General features: G+C 39.6%; 1 protein-coding gene across 3 annotated transcripts; it reads left to right on the top strand.

Annotated features, from left to right (window-relative positions):
* The first annotated feature begins 71 nt into the window (after positions 1–71).
* SGTB (small glutamine rich tetratricopeptide repeat co-chaperone beta) lies at positions 72–22,660 on the top strand. Of its 3 annotated transcripts, XM_044446653.1 has the most exons (11): positions 72–154; positions 4,610–4,731; positions 8,504–8,607; positions 9,994–10,063; positions 12,235–12,334; positions 12,677–12,781; positions 16,792–16,930; positions 17,023–17,085; positions 17,593–17,630; positions 18,280–18,363; positions 20,147–22,660. In XM_044446653.1, the coding sequence occupies exons 2-11, from the start codon at positions 4,632–4,634 to the stop codon at positions 20,256–20,258; spliced, it is 915 nt and encodes a 304-aa protein (XP_044302588.1). In that variant the 5' UTR covers positions 72–154; positions 4,610–4,631; the 3' UTR covers positions 20,259–22,660. The 3 variants fall into 3 exon arrangements, with proteins under 3 accessions (XP_044302588.1, XP_044302589.1, XP_044302590.1); XM_044446654.1 differs by lacking the exon at positions 12,677–12,781; XM_044446655.1 differs by lacking the exons at positions 72–154; positions 4,610–4,731 and adding an exon at positions 7,013–8,308.
* Positions 22,661–22,866: the final 206 nt, after the last annotated feature.

The raw sequence follows: 22,866 nt of genomic DNA, 5'->3' as shown, positions 1-22,866 counted from the left end.
GTCCCCGCACGAACGACAACAACGCCGCGGGAGCGAGCCCGGCCGGGACTGGGAGAAGTTTGCGGCGCTCCGACGCACCGCGCGGGCCGGCGCAGGGAAGAAAGCAGCCGCGGAGCCGCCAGCCATTGCCCCGCCCGCGCCTGCTCCTAGCCAGGTAAGCAGATGCCGCCGCCATCGCCTTTCCTTTCGCGAGGATGCGGTCCGCTGCAGAACGGCGCAAGAGCTCTCGCTGTTCCGCCGCAGAGAAGCCGCCGCCACCGCCGCCTTTGCGTAGGAAGCCGAATGACACAAACACTGCTTCTCCCAGTTGTCTCTTCGCATTGAAAGCTAATGAAGGATGCAGAGCATCGCTCGAGTAGTTGTCGCTAGAGGTGCCTGGCATTGGTGGAGGCAGGGGCCTTCCCCCTCCCACCCACTCAGCTGGGGGCCATCATAATTTTCCCCCTCGACATTTAGATAGTCCCTAGCACAGCCTTCCCCTAGCTCAGCCTTCCCCAAGCAGGCGCTCTTCAGACGACCTGGACTACAGTTCCCATCGTCCCTGGCCAACGGGATGGTGGGAGTTGTACTGCAGCCCTTGCGGTGGGCGCCAAGCCTCGGGAAGGCTGTTGTAAGCGAAAGGGAACAGCTGAGGATATGGGATGGAGAAGATGAGTTCCTTGGGCCAGGTTTTCTAGGCGTGTGCTGGCAGGTTTTTTTCGTGTGTATGTGTGTTTGCATAATGTGATAATTGCTCTCGGCATGTGTGCCCTGATTCCTCAAGCTGTTAATCTGCCTAATGATTTCTAGCGCATATGTGAATAATCTGGGGTACTATGGAAAAAGCACTCCAAGGAGTGGCATTTCAAGCATAGGGTTGGCTAGTTATATAATCCAATAATGTGTATGGGGAATGTAAAAATATGACTGTAGGGACACACTGCTGCCACCTCCGCCTCTTCCTTGGTTCAACAGCATTTGCATCAAGTGGGCTGTGCCACAATTAAGGCAAAATATTTTATAACAGCATTTATGTCTCCCTATCAGTAAGCAACGCTTTGGGTGATCAGCAGCAGCATGAGCTGACTAAAACAAAAACACTTTTAGTATTTTCAATATTAAGAGCCTATAAACTTTTTTCAAGATGAAATTGGAAACCAACCCTAAAGGAATCCAAGAACCTATGAAGTTGGACTGAAATGCTTTCGTAAGTCATTCACTTCTAGCAGAGAAGTTGCTGAATGCAAATGAATCTCTGAGTCAGCAGTGTGTCACTAATCACAAGTTTGCATTGAGGTCACCATGTTCTAGTTTTTATTCTAATGTTCAGCTCTCTAATAGGAGAAGACGGTGTGTGTGTGTGTGTGTGTGTGTTATGAAAAGGCAGATTTCTTGTTACCTTTTTAATAGGTAATCTTAGATTCAGTGCTACAGTTCATTGAATTACATTTTAAAACATGGACAGCAGTTTCGAACCTGTGATACACTATTATCATTCATGTATTTGTATAGTACCATTTGTGCATGTAGCAGTATACAGTGTATAAGAGGGCAGGGCCTGGAGAGTTCATAGTGCAAAATTCAGCACAAGGGAGATAGCAAAGGGAAATAGAGAAGGAAGGTGATGTTCTGCTTCAATCACGCTTACTAATTTTACATTGCAAGCTATGGATGTCTGCTCAACATATCCTATTGATCTCAATGGAATTTGCTCCCAGTAAATATGTAGAGCACAGATGCTCAACATTAGGTCTGCTGGTTAAATTTGACACACTTGAGTTGCCACTCTGGCCTATGCTGGTACCCTGAAGACCTCATCCCCTTTTGAGTCTTTCTTTCTCTGAACCATTATTGTGGGACACAGCGGTTCAGGTGTATGGGGCAGCAAAAGAGAGAGGCTTTGGTCCTTTGAAGGAACAGAAGATTTTGGATGGCTGAAGACTGTACAGACTGACAAACACAGAAATGTGTGTGGATATTAGAGCAGAGAAATAAGAAGAGAACCGAAGGCTACAGAGGGCTTCAGAGATAAAGGTGATTAATATGTATTGAGTCTAGTGGTCAGACAGGGCCAAAGGCAAAGAGAGTGGGCCACAAATACAAAAGATACCAACATACTGTAGTTTAAGCTCTTTCCACCAGTTGCTCAAGCCTTATGAGCAGAATTTCAAGATTCTGAAATGTGGGAAAATCTTCATAAAGGCCAGGAAACAAAGGGGGCAGAGCCAGGGAAAGGACACTGAAATCTTTGGCTGAGGATCAGAAAAAGGTGAAGCAGGCACCCTTTGGCAGTATATTAAAGATTCAGAAAGTGAATTACAGCCATTAAAGCACAGAAGGCCTTAGTCAGTCTTTTCTCTTTCATCGTCATCCCATTCTCTTCCCCATCTGTAGGACAGAGACCATTCTTTCATCTGCAATTGAACAGAGTGGTGTGTTGATCCAGAGAAGTCAATTTTAAAAAACCAGTTTAGGAATTAAAATAAAAGCAGTTAGCAGAACCTGTCGCTGACCCTGACTGGCAATCACAGGTCCCTTGTAAGGGAAGGAATAGCACATAGCTCCCTACCTTAGCACAGCTAGAGATTTGAGGTGGGCAGGAAAGGTTGGGTAACTGTGTGCCAGATTTTGTGGAAATCCCTCGTCCTTCATTCTGAATGTACCTAAAAATGATCTTCTGGATGATATAAGTATCCAGTGACTTCTGATCCTTAACTAAACACAACACATAGTGCCGGTATTTGTTTTTAAAGCCCTGCACAGCTCAGGGGCTTGGATATGTCAAATAATATAAGCCTTTATGTGTATATTATCTATCTATCTATCTTCTATATTACCCAATAACCAATGCTCTCTGGGTGGCTTAGAAAATCCATTAAAATGCACTACAATACAAAAACTTCGGGGAACATCACCATACAACATTTAAAACCACATTTAAAACACACATAAGATTCCAAGAACTGGAACAAGATAAAATCTGATTGAACCTGATTAAACAAGGGGACTAATAATTGTCAGAGCAATACTACAAAACTAGAGGTCCATACTAAAAGGGAGAAATCTAGGCACTACCTCCTTTCACAAGCAAAGATTCCCTTGCATTTTTTTCCCTGATAGCTTGCCATTTCCCATCTGTCAAGTGAAAAGCAAATTAACAAATTAACCTATTTGCAGCTTTCCTTTTTTGTTGTCTATGGATACTGTGCTGTGGCCCAATAGGGCAGCATACAAATGTTTTAAATTAAATAAATAAATACTGCCTCTGTACTTTGGTAGGAGATACTTACCAGGTAATTGGACAGGCAAACCTTCCCTTTGGGGAGGGGGCCCTGTTATTTAAAATAACATTTAAAATTACAAAAATATTTCTGCATGTTTCTGGTGCCTAAAAATAATTTGTTACAAGTTGTAAATGCAGTGATGATTGCTCCATTGTGCCATGCAGTCACTTTGAAAGGGCTCTCCTTGGCTGTCAGTTGGAGATATTATAGAAAGAAAAGAAAGAAGGGAAAGGGACTGCTGTAGTCAAGAAGCGGTTGCAACTGAAGGGGTATTAGCAAGGCAGTGACAATTGCGCCAAAGAGCATGTGTGGAGTGGTTGTTACTGGAAGTGACCTGGATAAGATCTGCAAAAGCAACAAGGGGTTTTTGTTACATTGCTGAGTGGCTCATTCACCACTTCCCTAGACCCATGATGGGACTGGTTTGCCAGTTCAAAGACACAACAACCCATTGCGAGTTCCACATCAAAACATAGGTTGGCAAATGCAGTGTTCCCCCAGACAAGCTGTCCTGTGGGAGCCAGTCTGAGTAAAACCATCTCAACAAGCCCATTGTGGCTAGTTATCCACAATGGGTTGCTACGTCATGTGAACCTAGGAAGCCAGGAGCTGAAGAATAAATAGAAAGAATTTGAGAGCCGGTCAAAATACAGTTGTTCTCACAATCTTCTCTTCCACATGTGCGGCCGCAGACAGGCTTGGCTAACTGCTTTTTGAGTATCTGAGCATCAGGAGAGCCACATACTGGCTTTTTCAAACATAACAACTAGCCAGTGGGTGGCAAGAGATTGGGTGGGCCCTAGAGCTGGTGGCAAAGTCATGGGCCGGACTGACTGCAAGAGTCAAAGGCAACTGGTGAAACTTCTAGTAGCAGGGGCTTAGCAGAACATCCAGGCGGAAATTAATCTTGTCATGCAACCCTCTCTGCAAACTGCCCCCATCCCTCACCTTCTCTGCTGAATTCTGAAAGAGCAGCTATGGGTTAATTTATGGGTCAATAAAAATTATTGAGATTGGTTAATCTCAATGGCAGGGGGAGATAATTGCTCTTTAATTGCATTTTCTTTAATGTTGGGTGAGCAGAGCCCTATAGCCCACAGTAGCTTCTATGGAATCCTTAACGAGCTCTTCTGACATCTGCTTAATGCTTCAAAGTAGCATTTAGAATAGCTCTTGTTGAAATATTTTCTGAAGAACTACGTGATATGACTTTTCAACTTCACTAAAAGCTTTGGCATAAAAAACAATTTTAAGATGAATAATTCAAAATACTTTTTTTCAGTTTTACTGAGCTTTTCTGTATTCTTGTAGCACTAATTGGCTTTTTTTCTCCTTTTATCATGCAGGGGGCCATCAGAAACCTTGAAAATGTCTTCTGTCAAGCGCCTTGTATATGCTGTCATCCATTTCTTGCGAGAACAGAGTCAGATGGATACCTTCACTTCGGATGAACAAGAAAGCTTGGAAGGTTTGTAGTGACTGAGAAATGTCATATCTGATAGAAGTTGATGATAAATGTGTGAAAAGTAAGGGAGAGAGAACACTAATGTGGTGTTTGTTCTCTTCCATGACACTGATTTCTGGACTGTTCTGGGGAACACTGGAGTTTCTTGGACACTTAGCAGAGACTCCTCATTACAGGATTAGTACAGCAGGACCCCTGTACCTGCTGGCTCAGGCATGGCATGTTCAGTTAACCACAGCTGACCTCGGCCAGAAAGAGAAGCCATAAAGTGCTGTAAAGTGCCAAAAATAAAGTTCTAAGGTGCTTCCTGTAAGTGAAAATTCTTGATTTAATAAGGAAAGGGTAAGAACAAACGAAATTATGAAAAAAGAAATGTATATAGTATATATAATATAGTGTTCACTATTATCTGCAGTTTCCGGCATCCACTGGGAGACTTGGAATCAAACCATATGGATACAGGGGTCCTGCTGTAATAGCTGACGCACTTCCCAGAAAGGCAGCTTATCTAATGCTATTGTTATATTAAAAATAAAAACATTATTGATTTTAATATAGAAATGAGTGAAACAACACATTTGAAGAGATATCAAAGATATTTGGTTGAATGCTGAGAATTGAGTATGCAGATAAGTCTGATATGCTGAAGCATATTGAAAAGTATCTCTCCACAATTCACCATAGATAGCTGTTGATCTTCTTGTATTGTATTTGTCATTCATAACATTTATGAAATGATGCAAGGTCTTCCTCAAATCATCTGTTTCTTCTACGCTTCTGGTGGCTTTGAGCTCTTAGATTTTCTAAGATATGATACTTGATACAAGAATGTAGTGCACATATGTTACTAAGTTCAAATAAGACTTTGATTGTTTTTAACAATATCCTGGTATAGAATAGTTTGGAATTACAGCTCAAGCCACAGAACTTGAAATCAGATCTCTGAACTTCCCCATACCCCATGCAATTGGCATGGAAATAACTAATGTTGGCTGCTCTCTGAGTTCAGGAAAGAAACCTTGGGGAGAGGCTAAAGGAAGCATTTTGAGGTGGTGACAGGATGAAATTGAGCTGGCCTGGATATGAAGCATCCTGAAGCAGTTCCAGCCTCCTTCCTTCCCCATTTGAATCACCATTGCTCCATGACAGAAAACAGACATAAAGTGAAAATGCAGAACATGAGGAGCAGGGAGATGAAGATGCCTTCCACTGTTTCTCCCACTCTGCAAAGGCCCCCAAATTTAGGATCTGATGCTCAGCTCTACAGAATGGTGACCTTAGCATCCAAATTTTGCCATTTTTCATTTTGCCATTTTTCCCAATCTGGAAAGGATTCAGACTGAAATCACAAATCTCATCTCTCAACACTACCATTGTTCCTGTAATGTGTAATCATAGGGAAGCACTGGATATATTTCAAGGTATTCGAGATGCCATGCATAAGGGATGGCATACAAAAGTTTTAAATACATTAATTAATAAATGCTAACTTCACATGATGCAGCAATGAGGTACAGCAGGGTGGGTCCATAAACTTTGGATTGACATAATAGTATTTGCTACTTGTGACTGATAAGTCTCAGTTTCCTTGCTTCGTACGCCATAAAGGTAAAGTGATTTTCATATTGTTAGGGGAAGGGACAGGCTAAATTTGCCTGTGATTAGGAATTTCCTACATGCATGCATTGAAATGAAATGGTGAAACCATGCTGCCGCCATCACCTTTCTTGATTCTCTCGTTCACTCTGTGTGTGTGTATATAAATACATATATAAATATATAAAACATTGTTTTCTTCTGCCTTATGTGAAGCAGATTGTTGTGATTTGTTTGAAGGAGTTTCCTAGACTTGTGAATTCGGCAGGGTAGGCATATATAATTTTGGTCACTACTGTAGTTAGGAAATGTATGCTAATTTTAAAATGTTCCAAAGAAATTACTTAGGAATATACCCATCTCAGTGTTGAGTGAAATAATTAGGAAACTCTGAGAGACCTAGATTTGCTTACATACTCATGTTTCTCACTAAGGTATATCCTGTAAATAATTTCCAAAAAATATAGTTGTTGCCATTTATTTGTTAGAAAGGTAAGATGCAAAAGCATTTAGGCTGACAAATAAGCAAAGGTAAAGGACTAAAGGGTATGGAATGGGCTTCCACGAGAGGTCGTTGAGGCCCCATTGGTGAGGGTGTTCAAAGATAGGCTGGACATGCACATGGTGGGCATGTCGTGAGCAGAGCCGGCTGGAGCCGGGGGTCAGACTAGATGGCCCAGGAGACCCCTTCTGACTCGCTCTGTTTCTATGTTTCTATGTGATACTGGTAAATCATTTTCCAGCAGGAATGAAAGCAGGTCTGTTTGATGGGATCCAAAAATTCTTCCTTCCCATTTTGCAAAGGGACCAAAGCACCTCACTGCTACTGAAGAATTTTACCCGGTAGAGAGAATTAAGGATTCCTGAACAGGTAGCTTGTCTCAAAAGATTGTGCTGAATAGCTTATACAGAACTGACAGACCCTTACCATTCTCATTTACATTTATTGGCTTAGCATATAAAGCACCAGTGCAATAACTGATCCCTTTTCACTTTATAAAAATGGGTTTTCTATAATAGTATGTTAAAAATCAATGTGAATTGAAGCTACAATCATAAGATTGCAATCATAAGAACACTTACTGGGGAATGAATCCCATTAAAAATATTGGACCTTAGGTCTACATAAATCTACAGGATTTCTCTGCACTTCACATACATTTCTTATGCAGTGGTTTCTGGCAGAGAGGCTCTTCTCCTATGGAAGAGCCTCTCTGTTTACAAGGGCTTTCTGATTTATTTAATTAGAATTAAATTATTCTGATTAGCGGTGGAAGGTCAACTGAGCAGTGGAATGATATGTGGAGAGGAGCTCAGATTGGACTTAGGTTCAGGGCAGTGAACTGCTGGACCTGTAGTGGCATCATCAGGTGAGAGAGATTCAAATGACCTGCTGAAGGATTAGAAAATGTGTGGTTCATTAGGCAGACAGAAGTTGGTTCCATGTGAGCAGGCTAAGATTAGTTTGCAGGGTTAGGGAGCAGATAAAGCTCAAGTAGAAATGTGAAGCCGGACAGCTGTAAAAAGAGCTGTTGAGATCTAGAAGGATACAGATGCTGTGATTTGCTATACAGGCCTACAAGGTAGACAGGGAGTTTACTTAGGAAGAGAGATGATGTTGAAACTAATTAAGCAAAGGCAATGCAGCAAGGCAAGGGACTAATCACTCTATGGGCAATGTCACCAAGATAAGAATTGGTGAAAATACGTGAGAATTAAAGTCCTCCTTTAATAGACCTTTTTGCTAATATATGACAATTTACTTTACTTGGGATAGTACTAAATTTGGAAAACAGTAGTAATTTCTAGTGTGCAAAATGCATATATGGATGCAACAAAACCATTGGGATAAGCAAGTAGTAAAGATGAATAAAGTCAGATAATGTTATTTTCTTTCTACAGCTACAAACATGCAGTCATTAAGCAATAGAAGAGGGTAAAATCATTTCAATACCAGGAATAACCAAATAAAACAAACATACAGGTAACAAATTCAGTCACTTTAATTTTTTTAATGACAGTTTTGGATCCATTTCTTCCAGATACTAATTATCTGGTTTTTGTTCTGAAGAATTATCTTGCTACCAGGTTACAACCATGTCATGAAGAATTTCTGTGGTTCATACATGTTGGTAGATGAATACCTATTTGCTATTTAAAAATATTTACTTTTCCACAGTGGCAATTCAGTGTTTGGAGACAGTCTTTAAAATTAACCTGGAGGATTCCCATCTTGCAGTACCTGTGTGCTTGACAGAAATGTTTGCAGAGTCTTGTCATAAGGTAAAATGGAATTAGAACATATCTATATGCAGATTAATAATTTTAACAGGACACAATTGCTTATTATATTAAAGCCATTCTTGTTCTAATGTGAAGAAGGACTAGCTTTCTTACAGTGGGTTGCAGTTTTAGTTTAGAAGGGTCCAATAAGAGTACAATCCTTCTGGGAGTTGCAAGACTTTTTTCATCTAAGCATGCATAGAATTGCACCCCAAATTATAAATTAGCGTACTATTTGTAGTGGTCTAGTTTGAACAATTGCAGTTGGTTTAACATCCTGGCTTCTTTGGAAACTGATAATTATAACTTCTTGATTTAGATAAAATGAAGATTCTGGTTAATTGGAGACTTCTTCATTGAATTCTTTCTTCCCACTAGAAAGAAAGAGACTACAGGCTCAAGGCTCATTCATATCCTGACTTAGATATGTGGTTCTTATGTAACAAAGGCAAACTGTGTTTTAATTAACCCTTAATTTGCTGTGTCACATGCCACATGCAAGTCACTTCCAATTTAAATATGAAACCTATGATTGGTCCAATATGCATCCTGGGATACTATGAGTTTATTATGGGCTAAACAACTGAAATGTAACCTAGGATTAACTATAAGGTTCATCTTGGATTGTTTAATTTACAAACAGCCCAAAATGTCATGCTGCAACCTATAATTGGGCTGATTAGAGGTTGTACATTTAAATGAGAAGCAGCTTATACATGACCCACAACCTGGCAAATCATAGGCTAATTAACCCATGCTCTGCTACCATTATGTGTGAGCTGGCCCTTTAAGTGTCTCAAAATCAACTTAGCTGAGATTTCGGTAATATGTAAATTTATTCTTCATTTATCAATTTAAAATTAATAAATTAATATTTTCAGCTATCCTGATGTATGTATTTATAAACTCCCTGTACCATTTTTTTTATCTTAGAAAGGCCTACTTCATTTTGGTGTTGATAAATTTTGGATACACCTGTGCAGACATCATCATCACTTGTTTTGGGAAAAAGGCAATCAGGATTCATTCTTTTCATACAAATAGGCAATCATTGCTTTCTAAGCTGGCTGAATGAGACCATGTTCAGCATAGATTGCTGTACCTGACCTAACTGCAAGATGCTTTATTTTAAGACTGAATGTAGTCGTAATTTAAGACTGGAATAACCAACTTGGAAACGCCAGGTTACCACATTGATTTGACTAGGGCCCCGTTTCTGAGATCCACTGATAAAGAATGTGTATCAGTACTTTATAGCCATTGATTTATCCTACATTCATTTATCTACTGAGGCCCACTGAGGTTCTTTTAAGAATGGTGATAGAAATGGTTAGATCTAGTTAAAACAATCCAAACAGATTTTTTTTTCCTTTAAAATTAATATAGAGTGAGATTCTGCCTCTCTCGGATTCTTTGCCAGAGGATCTTGAGAAAGCTGACCAGCTGAAGGATGAAGGTATGTAACTGAGAAAAACACACACACCATTCCATTCTGCCCTAGTTCTCATAGTTCAATTATTGGCCATACATAGTGAACATACATGAATGATGTTCAACTGCTCAGGCATTTACCCAACTCTGTTTAGTAGAGGATAGTCGGATGGCATGTTCATTGCTTCATGTTAGTAGATGATTATCTGCTGCTGACTGTGGAGAAGATGAAAAGGCACACCAACACTAAATGCCTAATATATTCCTATGCGTGCTTCCTTGGAAGTAGGGCTGCAGAGTTTAATCAGTTAAATCCATCAACTGAAACTTGTTAATTATTAAAATGTGCCCACATTTGGGCAGCAATTAAAAACATATTCACTCACAAACTTTGGATAGGTAGCATTGTCTTAAAGCATACTCTTAAAGGCTTGAGGAGTAAACTAAATTTGCATAAATCTGCATAAGTGCAGCAACAGTATTTCTGAAGCAACTGCAAGATTTCTGAGTCAAGTATATCTCTTGCTGCAGAAATATTGCCCTTGCCCTTAGGAAGTTTTATGCCAGTTTTTAACTGATTAATTGCTGGAGGGAGTGATCCTATGGCTTCTAGACAAAGTGCAGCATGACTGTGATGTTTGGACCAGTTTCATGCCTGCTTTTGACCAGCTGTGAGCACAGTTAGCTGGATCATCTTCACCAAATTTAGTAATTTTTCCATCATAATGTTTTTACCTTCTTTTGTGTTACAATATTTATTATATTTCTATACCATCTAGTAGCTGAGACTCTATGGATGATTCACAACCATTAAAACAATAAAATACAATATAAAATGTACTATAAAACTTTAAAACCACAGGATAAAATACATGTAAAAGCTCAAATAAATGAAGCAGCAATATAAAACTTTAAAATACAGTAAAGGATTTAAAACAAAGTGGAAGACTAAAATTCATAGGAAAATAATAAGATCTTCACCTGGCACTGGAAAGAGCTAGGTAAGTGGTCAGTGCCAGGTAAGCCTCTCTTGAAAGCCCATTCCACAACCAGGGCGTCACGGCAGGAAATGCCCCCCACACTTCCTTTGGCATGGGAGATGATCCTTCTGTTGACCTGGCCTTGAATCATTGGGAACTTTGAATATTTTGAATCAGGGCTGGACATGGACCTGCAGCCAGTGCAGATGGTTAAGCAGCTGCCTAGTGTGATCAGATTGGCAAACCCCAGTTAACAATTTAAAAGCCCTATTTTTTACCAGCTGAAGTTTGTAGACCATTTTCAAAGATAGACCCATGTATGTGCTTTGCAGTGATCCAGCCAAGAGAATGCATAACTGTAAGGATATCCCAGTGCAGATAAAGAAGTAGTTGTCCCATCAGGCTAAGCTGAGAAAAGGCGCTCTGTACCACCAACTCCCCCTATGTCTCTAGTGGCAATACTGGACCCAGAAGCACCGCTGAACAATGAACCGGTTCCTTTAGGAAGAGTGCAGCCCCATTCAGTATGGGCTGAGTAGCATTCATGCAGATAGGTGATTTGTGCTTAAGGCCTAGATCCAGTGTGATGTCCATGCAAGAGAATTTGCTTCTTTCTCATAACACAGTTCAGTAGCATATGAGCCATACTTACTGTTAATGCTGTTATTATAGCTATTATGTGTACATAAGTGAATATGTCTACGGAATCTCTTTATACTTGTTATCACATCCCTTCATGTTATAGCTCTGTGAAGGAGATCATGGAAAGTGATTCCCATTTTACATATTTGGACTGCTATAGCTCTAGTTAATAGTTGGACATTACTATGGCTTAAGTGATGCATTCAAGTCCACCTGTCATTTGACATGACCTCTTTCAGATGAAGTTATGATACTCTAGCTACTGAGCTGTATTGACTTACTAATTCTACCCAAACTGCTCCATGCATAGTTCTAAAATGACAAAGCAGATCTTTCATTTCTATAAGCAAAAGTTAGGTCATTTTTGGTGAAACAAGATTGCATAGGGAATGCATGCATAGGGCCAGTTTGCATGTGTAGCAGTATTAACAGTAATGCTTTTGAAAAGATAAGGTTAATAGGATAATAAAAACTGCTTTATAGGGAACAGCTTGGAGCACACTGTGGCAGTTGACGTACATCATGCCATCTTTTAAATTATCTACAAACATTTTATTGTCACCATTTATTTTAGGTAACAATCACATGAAGGAGGAAAATTACGATGCTGCTGTTGATTGTTACACTCAGGCTATAGAACTAGATCCAAATAATGCAGTCTATTATTGCAACAGGTAAATAAATGTTAAATATCTTGGGAGATTATATTTGAATTTACTCTGTCTTGCTCTCAGCACATGATATAGTTCTTCAAAACACCACTCTTGCCCTTTGTTTGGTCATTCCTCTTCTAGAATCCTCTTCCTCCTCTTTGCATTCCTTCCTTAACTATTTTCAGTCAAATCCAAACCTACTTGCTTGGAAGTTAAGAGCCATTGAGATTCATTTTTAGGATTGGGCTGCAAATAAGCTAAATCTCGGGACTTAAAATGAACCTGATCAGATTAATGACTGGGTGGAAACATCTCTTGTGGGTATCTATATTTTTCTAGTTGTGCTCTTTTTTCACACTTCAGAGCTGCTGCTCAAAGTAAGCTGAATAACCACAGCGAAGCAATAAAAGACTGTGAAAGAGCAATAGCAATTGATCCCAAATACAGCAAAGCATATGGAAGAATGGGGTAAGCAAGCTAATAATTTATTTGTCAGATTAAAGCACGTTGCCCTAATACCATTAGACATCAGATATCAGACTGTTGCCACCACTTAGAACAGATGAGGACCCTTTTGCATGGGTTGAGAGCCACAATCCATTGAGGCTAAGCTGTTGGGCACATGCCAATGGTAGGTGGGAGAGCAGACAATGAAGGACAGGGTAACCTCCTTTCTTCTTCTCTCTGCCATCCCTTTTTCTTTCTTCTTCTCTGCCCAGTGCTCAACCCATAGTATGTTGGGGAGAGGCCAGTTGATTGTGCCAGGAGTCTCAATGTTTACCTTGTAGAGGGCTTTTGAAAATAGTTCTGAGGATGAATGAAATTATGCCAAGGGGTATACTAGCAAAAATGACTGAGTAGAAATAGCAAATATTTCCTTTTGTTATTTGTTATAACAAAAATGTTTTGTTATAACAAAAATGAATTGTTATTTTTATGATTTACATAATATCTAGTAATACCCAATACATAATAACACCAAATACTGCTTGTGATGATCAGTTTTTAACATCAAAGATAATCACAAATTAAAAGACACCTTCAACATTTAAATACAATTATATTTTATACTATAGATTATGTTAAACATGAGGCAGGGTTTTAATGATTCCTGATTTTTTTAGACTAAGAAATTGTTTGTTTGTTAATTCATTCACATATTTATAGGCCACCTATAACTGCCAAAAGGCCTTCCTAGGCCACTTACAACATATTAAATGAAATTTACTACTTCGTGATCTTCTACTTATCCCTCTTCTATCTCTTATTATATTTGGGCAGTGCTTTTTTTGTAAAAAAAAAAAAAAAGGTGCCGGTACTCACATCCCCACCTGCAATAAGCACACACACCAATCTCTCACTATCAGATAGCAGATAGCAGACACAATAGCAGCCTGCAGGCACTATGTTAATGATGTTTGCTGCTGATCTGCTACTCTGTTCAAAATCACTTCATAAAATCCATTGAAAAAAAGGTGCGGGAAAGCCGTTCCAGTGCTTTCTATGACAAAAAAAAAGCCCTGTATTTGGGGACAGTCTTGTGGCCCAAACATTGGTGGGGCATAGGATAGCTCAGGTGCCCAGCTCAGAGGTCAAAAACAGTGTTCCAACTGCCTGCCCTCTCTCCTGCCTCAAAACATTGTCACCAGATGGTTGAAAATGGTCATCTAGCAAAAAGACAGAACTTGTAGAGCAGGCAGGGGCGGGGTGGGGGGGGTAAAAATTGCCTCCATCGCTTCTCTCCCTTGGCACTGGATGAGCATGAGCCTCATTAAACTGATTTCATCCAACAATGAGGGCAAGTCAAGAAGATATTTGGAACATTTACTTGTTCCAGCCACTCCCCCAAAACTTAATTGCAGCCTGCTTGTAGCTGTTACTTAGACTGTCTAGTTGTACATATCATCTAAATGTAAGCATATGACAATTTTCCTTGATGTCCATGCAATGTGTGCTTACTCCCATATTTTTGACCAATTTTTTCCCCCAACTACTTTTTCTATTTGACCTGATATGAATTTGTCCTTGTATCTTGTTTAGCCAATAATCCATAGATCTGACTTAATGGTTACCTAGATAAATTACCTGTAATTTTCATTTCAAACTCAGATCAGTCCCTCAACGAACCATATTTAGCTATTAAGTATGCCATTATGCTTTATATTTAAGTACTGCAAAATTGAATATGGTTTTGCCCTTTTGGTTCAATAATTACCTCGTAACCTTTGACTAGCAATCATTTTTAATCAATATGTAAGGTTAAGATTCCATATAAATCTGCCAGTTTTACCATCCCTATTTTCATATAATTATGCAATTATGTTTTATCTTACATATTAGCTATAGAATTCTAATTGCAACCATGAAGTATCTGTATACATACTGAATAAAAATAAATTGTTAGGGATCATGTTGGACTCGCACAAACAGATATACAAAATTGGACTGCCAAGCATTTGAAAGAGGTGGTGCTTGTTTGGGTTTTCTGAATGCTTCAACAATCAAACTGGTATTCAGATAATAAAAGGATGCATAGACTCTGATATGACTTCAAACTATATGTGCAAAACCCAAAGCCTATTAATTTGCTTTGCTTTGCCTTCTATATTTATGAAGTTTGCTCTGTCCCACAGTATTTTATATTTGAGAATCAATTCATATTGTTTAGGTTTGACTTTCAATTTGTTTTCCTTTTCTAACTTAGGAACTACCAAGAACCATCCACCTCTGGCCAAGAAAGTTTTTGTTTGCAGAGCCCTCTGTGACTGAAACATATAGCTTTCATTCTCATTTTTATTACTTAGGAGATCAGTAGAAAATCGCTTTTACATAACAGGACATTCAACATGACCTAAAATGAGGCTCTGCTTAGTATTACCTGACAAATTTCAGACAGAGTATTACTTGCCCAAATGCAGAGATAATATTTGATCATTTATTTATTGTGATTTCAGAATTTTAGAGAACTAAAATCAACAAGCTTTCTACAAGCTATCAACAGAAGCCTAGTTACAGGCAGTTCCCAGGTTATGAGAGGGAGTTCTGTTCCTGAGAAAACAGAAATTCATCTTTAAGTCAAATTTGTATGTATCTAAGTTAGATCATGGCCCTTCACATTCATGGATGTCAAGAGTGCAGGACCCCCATGAAAGTGGAAAAACTGAATATCTCTAGCCCCCATCCACTTAAACTCACCATGCGCCCTCTTAGCAGCAAGGAAATGCTGGAGAGAGTAACTCCCTCTGGATGGGTCGGGTAGGAAGGCATGCTTTGGAGGCCTCTCTTTCTCCTCTTTTGCTTCCTATCTCTATGGTGATACTTTGGAGGACCCCCCCCCCCCGGTGATGATTTCCTGCAGTAATTTTTAAAAATTAATAGGCTTATGGCAGTTGTTTGTACTGGAGGTGTTCGTCACTTGGGAACTCCTTGTATTTACCAAATCTCAAGGTCCAGGTCTGGCCTTCCCATGAGACAGGAAGAATTCATCACGTCCGAGTAATTGTGCCTACTGGGAAGCCCTGTGCAAATTTTAAGTCCCTTTAATTCTAGAGCCTACCATCTTTTGCTTACAAAAGTTCTAGAAGTTCTGCAAAAAAAGAGGAGCACTAAGCACCGCATTCCATATGCATGGACAGAGGTTCTTGAATGATTACCATTTACTAAGACAAAACTTGCTATGCAACAACCTAGCAAGCCAGTTACTGATAGTATTCTGCAAGCTGTACTAAAATGAGGCATCAATGGACTGCTTCCAAAATTTTTGCAGAAGTCTCCTCACATTTGATGGGAAGCTGCATATAGCCAGTTTAGCGCATGGTTGTAGCGAACCAGTCTAATAATCAGCCAGTATGGATTATGCTTTATTAGGGAAGGGTTGTGACTCACTGGTAAACCACAGGCTTTGTGTGCAAAACATCCCAGCACAATTGTTTCATATCTGTTGTGTAAATATAGCCAAAGCAGAACAAATAACCAGATACTTGGTTGTGGTCATTATGATAATATTGCAATTAATAGTTGAAAGTAATTGCTGGGGAAAATGGGATAGGAATTGTTTATAAAGTTATTTGCTGATTTTATGAAAGCTTAGTAAAGCTTTTTCATGTGAGTAGTTTTTTTTATTTCACGTATCTTAATTCTTGTTTTATTGTTTGTTTAATTTGTATACCAATTTGTAGAAAGGTTTATGGACTGAATATTCACTGTTTTGGATTTGGAATTGTTAGCATTTCTAATTTGGGCAGGAAATCTGGTGTCAGACAGTTCTTAGTTTTGAGGGGGCTTCCTTTCTCCCTGTGTCTGCCTTCAGTTAATAGTATCACTCAGCATGAGAGAGTATCTTGTAGCACCTCAAAGCTTAAACCAAAATATTATAGAATTCACTTTCATGGATTAGAAGTTAGGCAGCACTGAAACAGTTAAATGAATGAGACGTACTTTTGGATTGTGCTCACATTGGCTTCCTTTGATCATGTTAGGTTGGCTCTGACTTCAATGAATAAATACCAAGAAGCAATTAACAGTTACCGAAAAGCACTGGATCTTGATCCAGAAAATGACTCTTATAAGTCAAATCTGAAAATTGCTGAGCAAAAATTAAGAGACATGTCCAGTCCCGTAAGTTAGCATTCAGTACTTTTTCATGTTGCTCAAATGTTTTAATGACTCAATGCTAGTTTATATGCTTAAGGAACATGTTTTATTTTCAGACTGGAACTGGATTGAGTTTTGATATGGCAAGCTTGATAAACAACCCAGCCTTTATTAGCATGGTAAATACATTTATTTTTGTTACTTCTGTTTCATGTCCCATGTTTAAATTTTCCTAAAAGATCATCTTGCCTTCTTTTAATTAAAAAGGCATAAAGCAGCCCCATTGACATGGCATTCTTTTTGTTTGGTATTGACAGGAGCCCCACTGCTGTGGAAACTTTTATTTTGTTATCATAAATGCTTTGGAACACATTTCAAATGCAATATACACTGTCCAGAGAGCCCTAATTTGTGCTATTGGTCATGGTCTATAAATTTAAAAAATAAGTTTCTGAAGAAAATAGGTTTGTAAAATTTCTTTCAGAACTGACCTAGATTGTACAGCCTGATGAAATAAAGTTTCCCATTAAATTCTCAATCCTGAAACACCATAGTCCATCAGATGTTGCTTTTCTCCCAAAATGTGAGGGTAGTTTGACCTTTATTCACCATGTTGTGGAACATTTCAAGCTGGCCCAGCTAAACATTGGCTTCGTTATAACTTAAAGTCTTTTTTTCTGTTTTAGGCAGCAAGTTTAATGCAGAATCCTCAAGTTCAACAACTGTAAGTATTTACATGGAATATCTGCTGAAAGATGAAAAAGCCTTGGGCATACGAGAGAGGATTAGGATGTTCTGGGGAACTCTGAATTACAGGTTTTCTCCTCATGGGCATACATTTTCCTTATTTTCAGAGGATACGCGCTAAAGCTGAAATGTCATTCAATACTTTCCGTACTAGTGATAAACAGCAGGGCAAAAATCACCCAGGGCAAAAATCTGTTGAATGATTTAATGCTGAGGATGGGTGGATGATAGACCCCATAGCATCTCTGTAAAGTCATACCATGAGATCTCAGGGATAACATAATGCATAAACAGAACTTGGCTAGTTTAAAGGAGAAGTAGCAGGTTAATATAGAAAACAATTTTATTATTTTATGAAAGAATTCTTCAGGATTTCTCAGGATTCCCATTGCACTGACTCCAGATTCATGCCTTCTAAATTCCCAGTTTAATTGGAGTTGGCCATGAGGAAATGAACAGTAGTTTGTGATAACTGACATCCCTCCCTTTGTAATCAGAGTTATGGTGACCTTTACACTTGTAGTTAATTGCTTTTTGGTGTAAATTAGGACAATTAACAGTAGAATACTGAATAACTGTTTCCAAAATGCCTGTATGTCACTATCCCAATGCCTTATTTTTCATAGGATGTCGGGAATGATGACAAATGCCATAGGAGGTCCTGCTGCAGGTGTTGGTGGCCTCACTGATCTGTCCAGCCTTATACATGCGTAAGTAACTAACATACTGATGGACATTTATGAAACTTGAACATTTTATAATGTTCCAAGAGCATCCATAGCAAGGATTTTAGCTTTTTGCCAGAGTGACCCAAGAATGAGGGAAATAATGTTTGACAGGGATGAACAATTACCATTGTCCTTTAATTTTCCTGTTTTTTCCACAAAAAATTGCTCCCAAAGTGGTGTGTAGAATAACAATAAATAGCAACATAGAAGCAAAAATAACAGCTTAATAGCAATTAGTTTTAATAAGCATTTCAAAAATACTTCATTACAGCAGTGTGTTAAACATTTCTGTGGCCTGTGAGCTAGAAGCTCTGAGTAGCTGCAGAATGAGTGTGTCATGCAAAAAGACCTCAAAAATGGCAGCTGTAATGTAAAATACATATTAAAATGAAACTGTGCCAGCCCATTCCCAGTATGAGAGCAGCACAAGATGGCCCTTCACCTACCCAATAGTCCATGCCCACAAAGGCAGTCAAGGACCCTCATTCTCCCACAAAGTATTCCTTTTAGTGGTTTCTTTCTCCTTTCAACCTAGCAGCTCCCTCAGCCTTATACTAACCCTAAAGGGATGGAGAGCCATTCCTTCAGCGGCAACCTGCTGGCAGTAACCTTGTCTTGGTAAAAAGAGAGTTTCCCCTTCTAAAGGTGGCTGCTGGGTGGTACCGCTTCCTCCCTGCCCCCCACACAAGGGCTCTTCCCCAAGCCAGATAACTGGTCAACTGGCTCCATAGTAGCACTTCCAATGCTGATAAAAAGAGGAACATATGAGGGTGTGTATGAGGAACTGCTGAAAATCTGAGTTGTGTTCAGTGTTAGTCTTAACTCTGAGTAGGATTATCATTGAATGCATCTGTGTCAGTGTCCAGGGCATGAGCTGCTGACTGACAGACATAGACATAGCAGGACCCAGGTAACTAGGTCCGAACAGCAGTCCTAACCAAATTCCAATCAACAGTCCCAAATCAGTACCAGGAGTAGACAGAAGAGCAAGGTAAGTCCACTCCAATGGGCAAAAGCATAGTCTAGCAGGCCTGGGATCAGAAACTGGTAAGGCATCACAAACAGGAACAGCTATCTTAGAGCTGGAACAAGGGAACAGAGCAAGATCCAAGACCCAGGCAGCAAAGAACACCATAGCAAGTTAGACAACCTTCATTGCTGAGGCAGTTCTCATATAGCTCTTTCCCCCCAGGGCTCCCAGGTGCTGCTTATGAGGGTCCTGGCAGCTGCAGGAGATTTTAGGACAGATCCTGCAATTACCAGGGCTGCTATTCCAGCACTCAGCCAGCAGATGGAGCCCTGAAGCTGCCTCAGATTCTGACAATCTGGAGAAAACCAAGTGTGGGGGAAGGCTAACAGAGTTTGGTATGGCATAGAGCTAGATTATTTGATTAGTCAACCCAACAACTGACTGATTTTAACCCTGAAGCTTGCATGCTGAGGATATTCCGGAAGTGGCGGGAGTCACTAGCCCACGGTTGCATGGACCAGTAGCATGAGATTCCTTTGACCTAGGTGTATGAAGCCCTTCCTGTTATCCTCTGCATGAGCATTAGGGCACGGTGCCTTCTTTGAGCCCTGCCTTATTTACAAAGTGAAGGATGCTTTTTTAAACGCTTTCTTATTCAGGGCAAATGGGGTGTCTGCTTAGTATTGGGACGTCTTTCAGCTTCAGAGTTAATCTCAGCTTTGCTTTCCTTTGGCCTGGCTGCTGCACAATAGTGTCTTCTCTCACTTACTGATTCTTGTAAAATGTTCCATACAGAGGACAGCAGTTTGCACAGCAGATACAGCAGCAAAACCCTGAGCTCATAGAGCAACTGCGAAACCACGTCCGAAGCAGATCTTTCAGTGGCAGCACTGAAGAACATTCCTGATAAAAGATGCATGTGCAAGAACACTGTTCTATGAATTCCAAAAGGCATACTGTAGCTAGTAGCAAATATCACCATTGTAATTCTTCTCAAACCTGAGATGAGAGGTCCTTTGTGTGTATTCCTTATTGTCTGTTGAAAACAGATTCATTGCACACAGATTTGAACATATCATGTATGTATTTTGATGCCTTTGTAAATGGACTATAAATAGAACTGTTGACTTATTAAAATCTCTGTGTATGAGAAAGCATTTCCATGTCAATGAGCAACAGTATGTGACACTTCATTCTCTTTTGAGAGAATGGATTTTTTGCACCAAGACTGTGCATTGAAAAAAGATCACCCAGTATATTGACAGAAGAGTGGAGGAATAGTGCTTGTGCATAGAGTACATTCTATGAGGCAGTTTCTCTCAAACTGGAAGGTATCCTCCTGCCACCCATATAAGGCTGTGGGAAGTGCAAGCAATTTTGCATGTCTTTCTGGGAATAAGTCTATACAGTAAAGGTTCTGATTTTCCCAAAGAGTAGAGCATTGCTTTACTGGAACTGCTGAAAAGAAGTAGAGTAATGGGTCTGACTGGTGAAGTTGCTACACACTGACATGATGTGGCAGAAGAAAGAGAAGAGGGTGAGCAGGCACTAGAGGGAGAAATGCATGTGTCTGTCTATAGCACCTGGACCAGGAGCCTAAAGATATGCTGGGTTTATGGGTATGTGAGCTTCTCAAATATAGCCAAGGAAATCCGTAGGTTGATAAGCATGAGCTACCTACTAATGTATAAAAGAGACCACTAGTTTAACTTTTAGGGCACATTATATAAAGGATCCTGGGTCAGTGGTAAAGGGGAGATGCTCAGCCTCTTTTCTTACAGTCATTCATTAAACAGGGTTAACACAGCAATAGTTTTGTGCTGAGATGAATGTATTGAGATGGAGGAGGGATAGTATGAAAGCCATATTTAAGATTTGTGATGGAGCAAAGGAGTCTTGGATCAGTTTGGCATGGATGGTTCAACAGAAGGATGAATTTAGAAGGGCTAACCAGAGGCACACGAAGGAATGTTAAGAGAAGGCTGTGCAGAAAGCAGGAGATTGGGATGAGAGATCTCCCAGCAATATGCAGAATGAATCTCCCTTGCATTCACAAAACCTGACCTTTTACACTGGGAATAGCTCTAAAAAACTTTATTATAGAATGATGTTTTATATTGCCATAGAAGTTTTCTGTCCATACTATCAATTCTACCTGTCCTCATTTGCCTGCTTTCATAATCCTTGAAATAATCAAACTGTTTTAAGAAAATCTGAGACAGCAGAGATTTGGTATATGTTTATGGTTGTACTGAAATTTTTCGTTTCTAATATCTTGGGTAATGTAATGTCAGTATCGTATTCTCCTTTGCGTACACTGCTTTTGTTCTCAGTTCTTCCTCCTTGCTGTTGTCCTTTATGCTTCTGTACTTTCCTTGCAGTACACATCTCCTTCCACAGTGTTTCTTTTACAATTGCAGTAGAACATGCTTACCCATTTCTGCAACAATGGTTTAAAATCACTCAGAAGGCAGGCTTTCAAGTGAAAGCAAGGAACACTCCAGAACGTAGTTTATGGAGGAAATTCTGTAATGTTGAGGTGTGGGAGTAGGCTAACAGCCTGCTGCACTGCTGTTACATTTCTCATCAGCTGCTTGGTATAAAAAGCAACAATTTGGAAGACCTTTATTCTGCATATATGTGATCCCAACTGACCCATCCTTTTAAAAGAATTCTCTTTATGTTGCTACGTCCTTTGGGTATCTGGTTAATTGGCATTGATGCCCATTTCCCCAGTGTATTAAATATATCATTCAGACTTAGGCGTTGCTGAACTAATGTAATGAGAATACCGATGTTCAGTATATGACGTTTGCTGTCAAGAGCTAAAGATGCAAACTATTCACATCATTAATTTGAGCTACATAATTAACATTTAACTCTATTAGTAATGGTAGCAGTTTTGCATTATTGCCCTGAAGCCTTTGGGTAGAAATAATCATGTTGATTTTACCAATGCCACTGGCATCCTCCAGTTAAGAAGTGGGAGCCAAGATGCCATGTCTTTCCTGACTGCTACTCCATAATTGGTTTGCTGAGTACCAGTTCAGATGTCCTATTAATCAGCTAGTTAAGATATGGCTAAAGTTCATAATAGCGGGCAGTGTTATGTTGTGACAAAGCACTAGCACTTCCACACTGCTGGGTCAGGTAGAGTGTGTTCTAAATGTACATTTAGAAAGCAACACTTTAGATAGCAACTGTTCACACTCCACTCTAATTCATTCTCTTGATTTCCCATAGTTGATTAATGAATAGGTCTTGTGTTGTCTGGAATATGTTTAATAAAAGGAAATTTGAAAAATTCAACTTTTACCATTGTTTTCCATCACTGGCTTGTAATATTGCCTCCTCTTCTTTATTTCATGAAAAAAGGCTCAGATTTAGTGAGTTGTAGTAAACCAGAGTTATCTGGAGATGTTACTGCCTGCTAGTGAAATGTTGGCGCTGAAACTGCTTATCTCTATAATGAGAACAAGCCTTCCCTAATGAAATGTCAAGCAAGAAACTGCCTT

This window comes from Varanus komodoensis, unplaced genomic scaffold, assembly GCF_004798865.1.
Source record: "Varanus komodoensis strain SLA01 unplaced genomic scaffold, ASM479886v1 scaffold5, whole genome shotgun sequence".
Classification (NCBI taxonomy): Eukaryota; Metazoa; Chordata; class Lepidosauria; order Squamata; family Varanidae; genus Varanus; species Varanus komodoensis.
The sequence above is the reverse complement of the archived record's forward strand: the minus strand, read 5'-3'. Positions and strand labels throughout refer to the sequence as shown.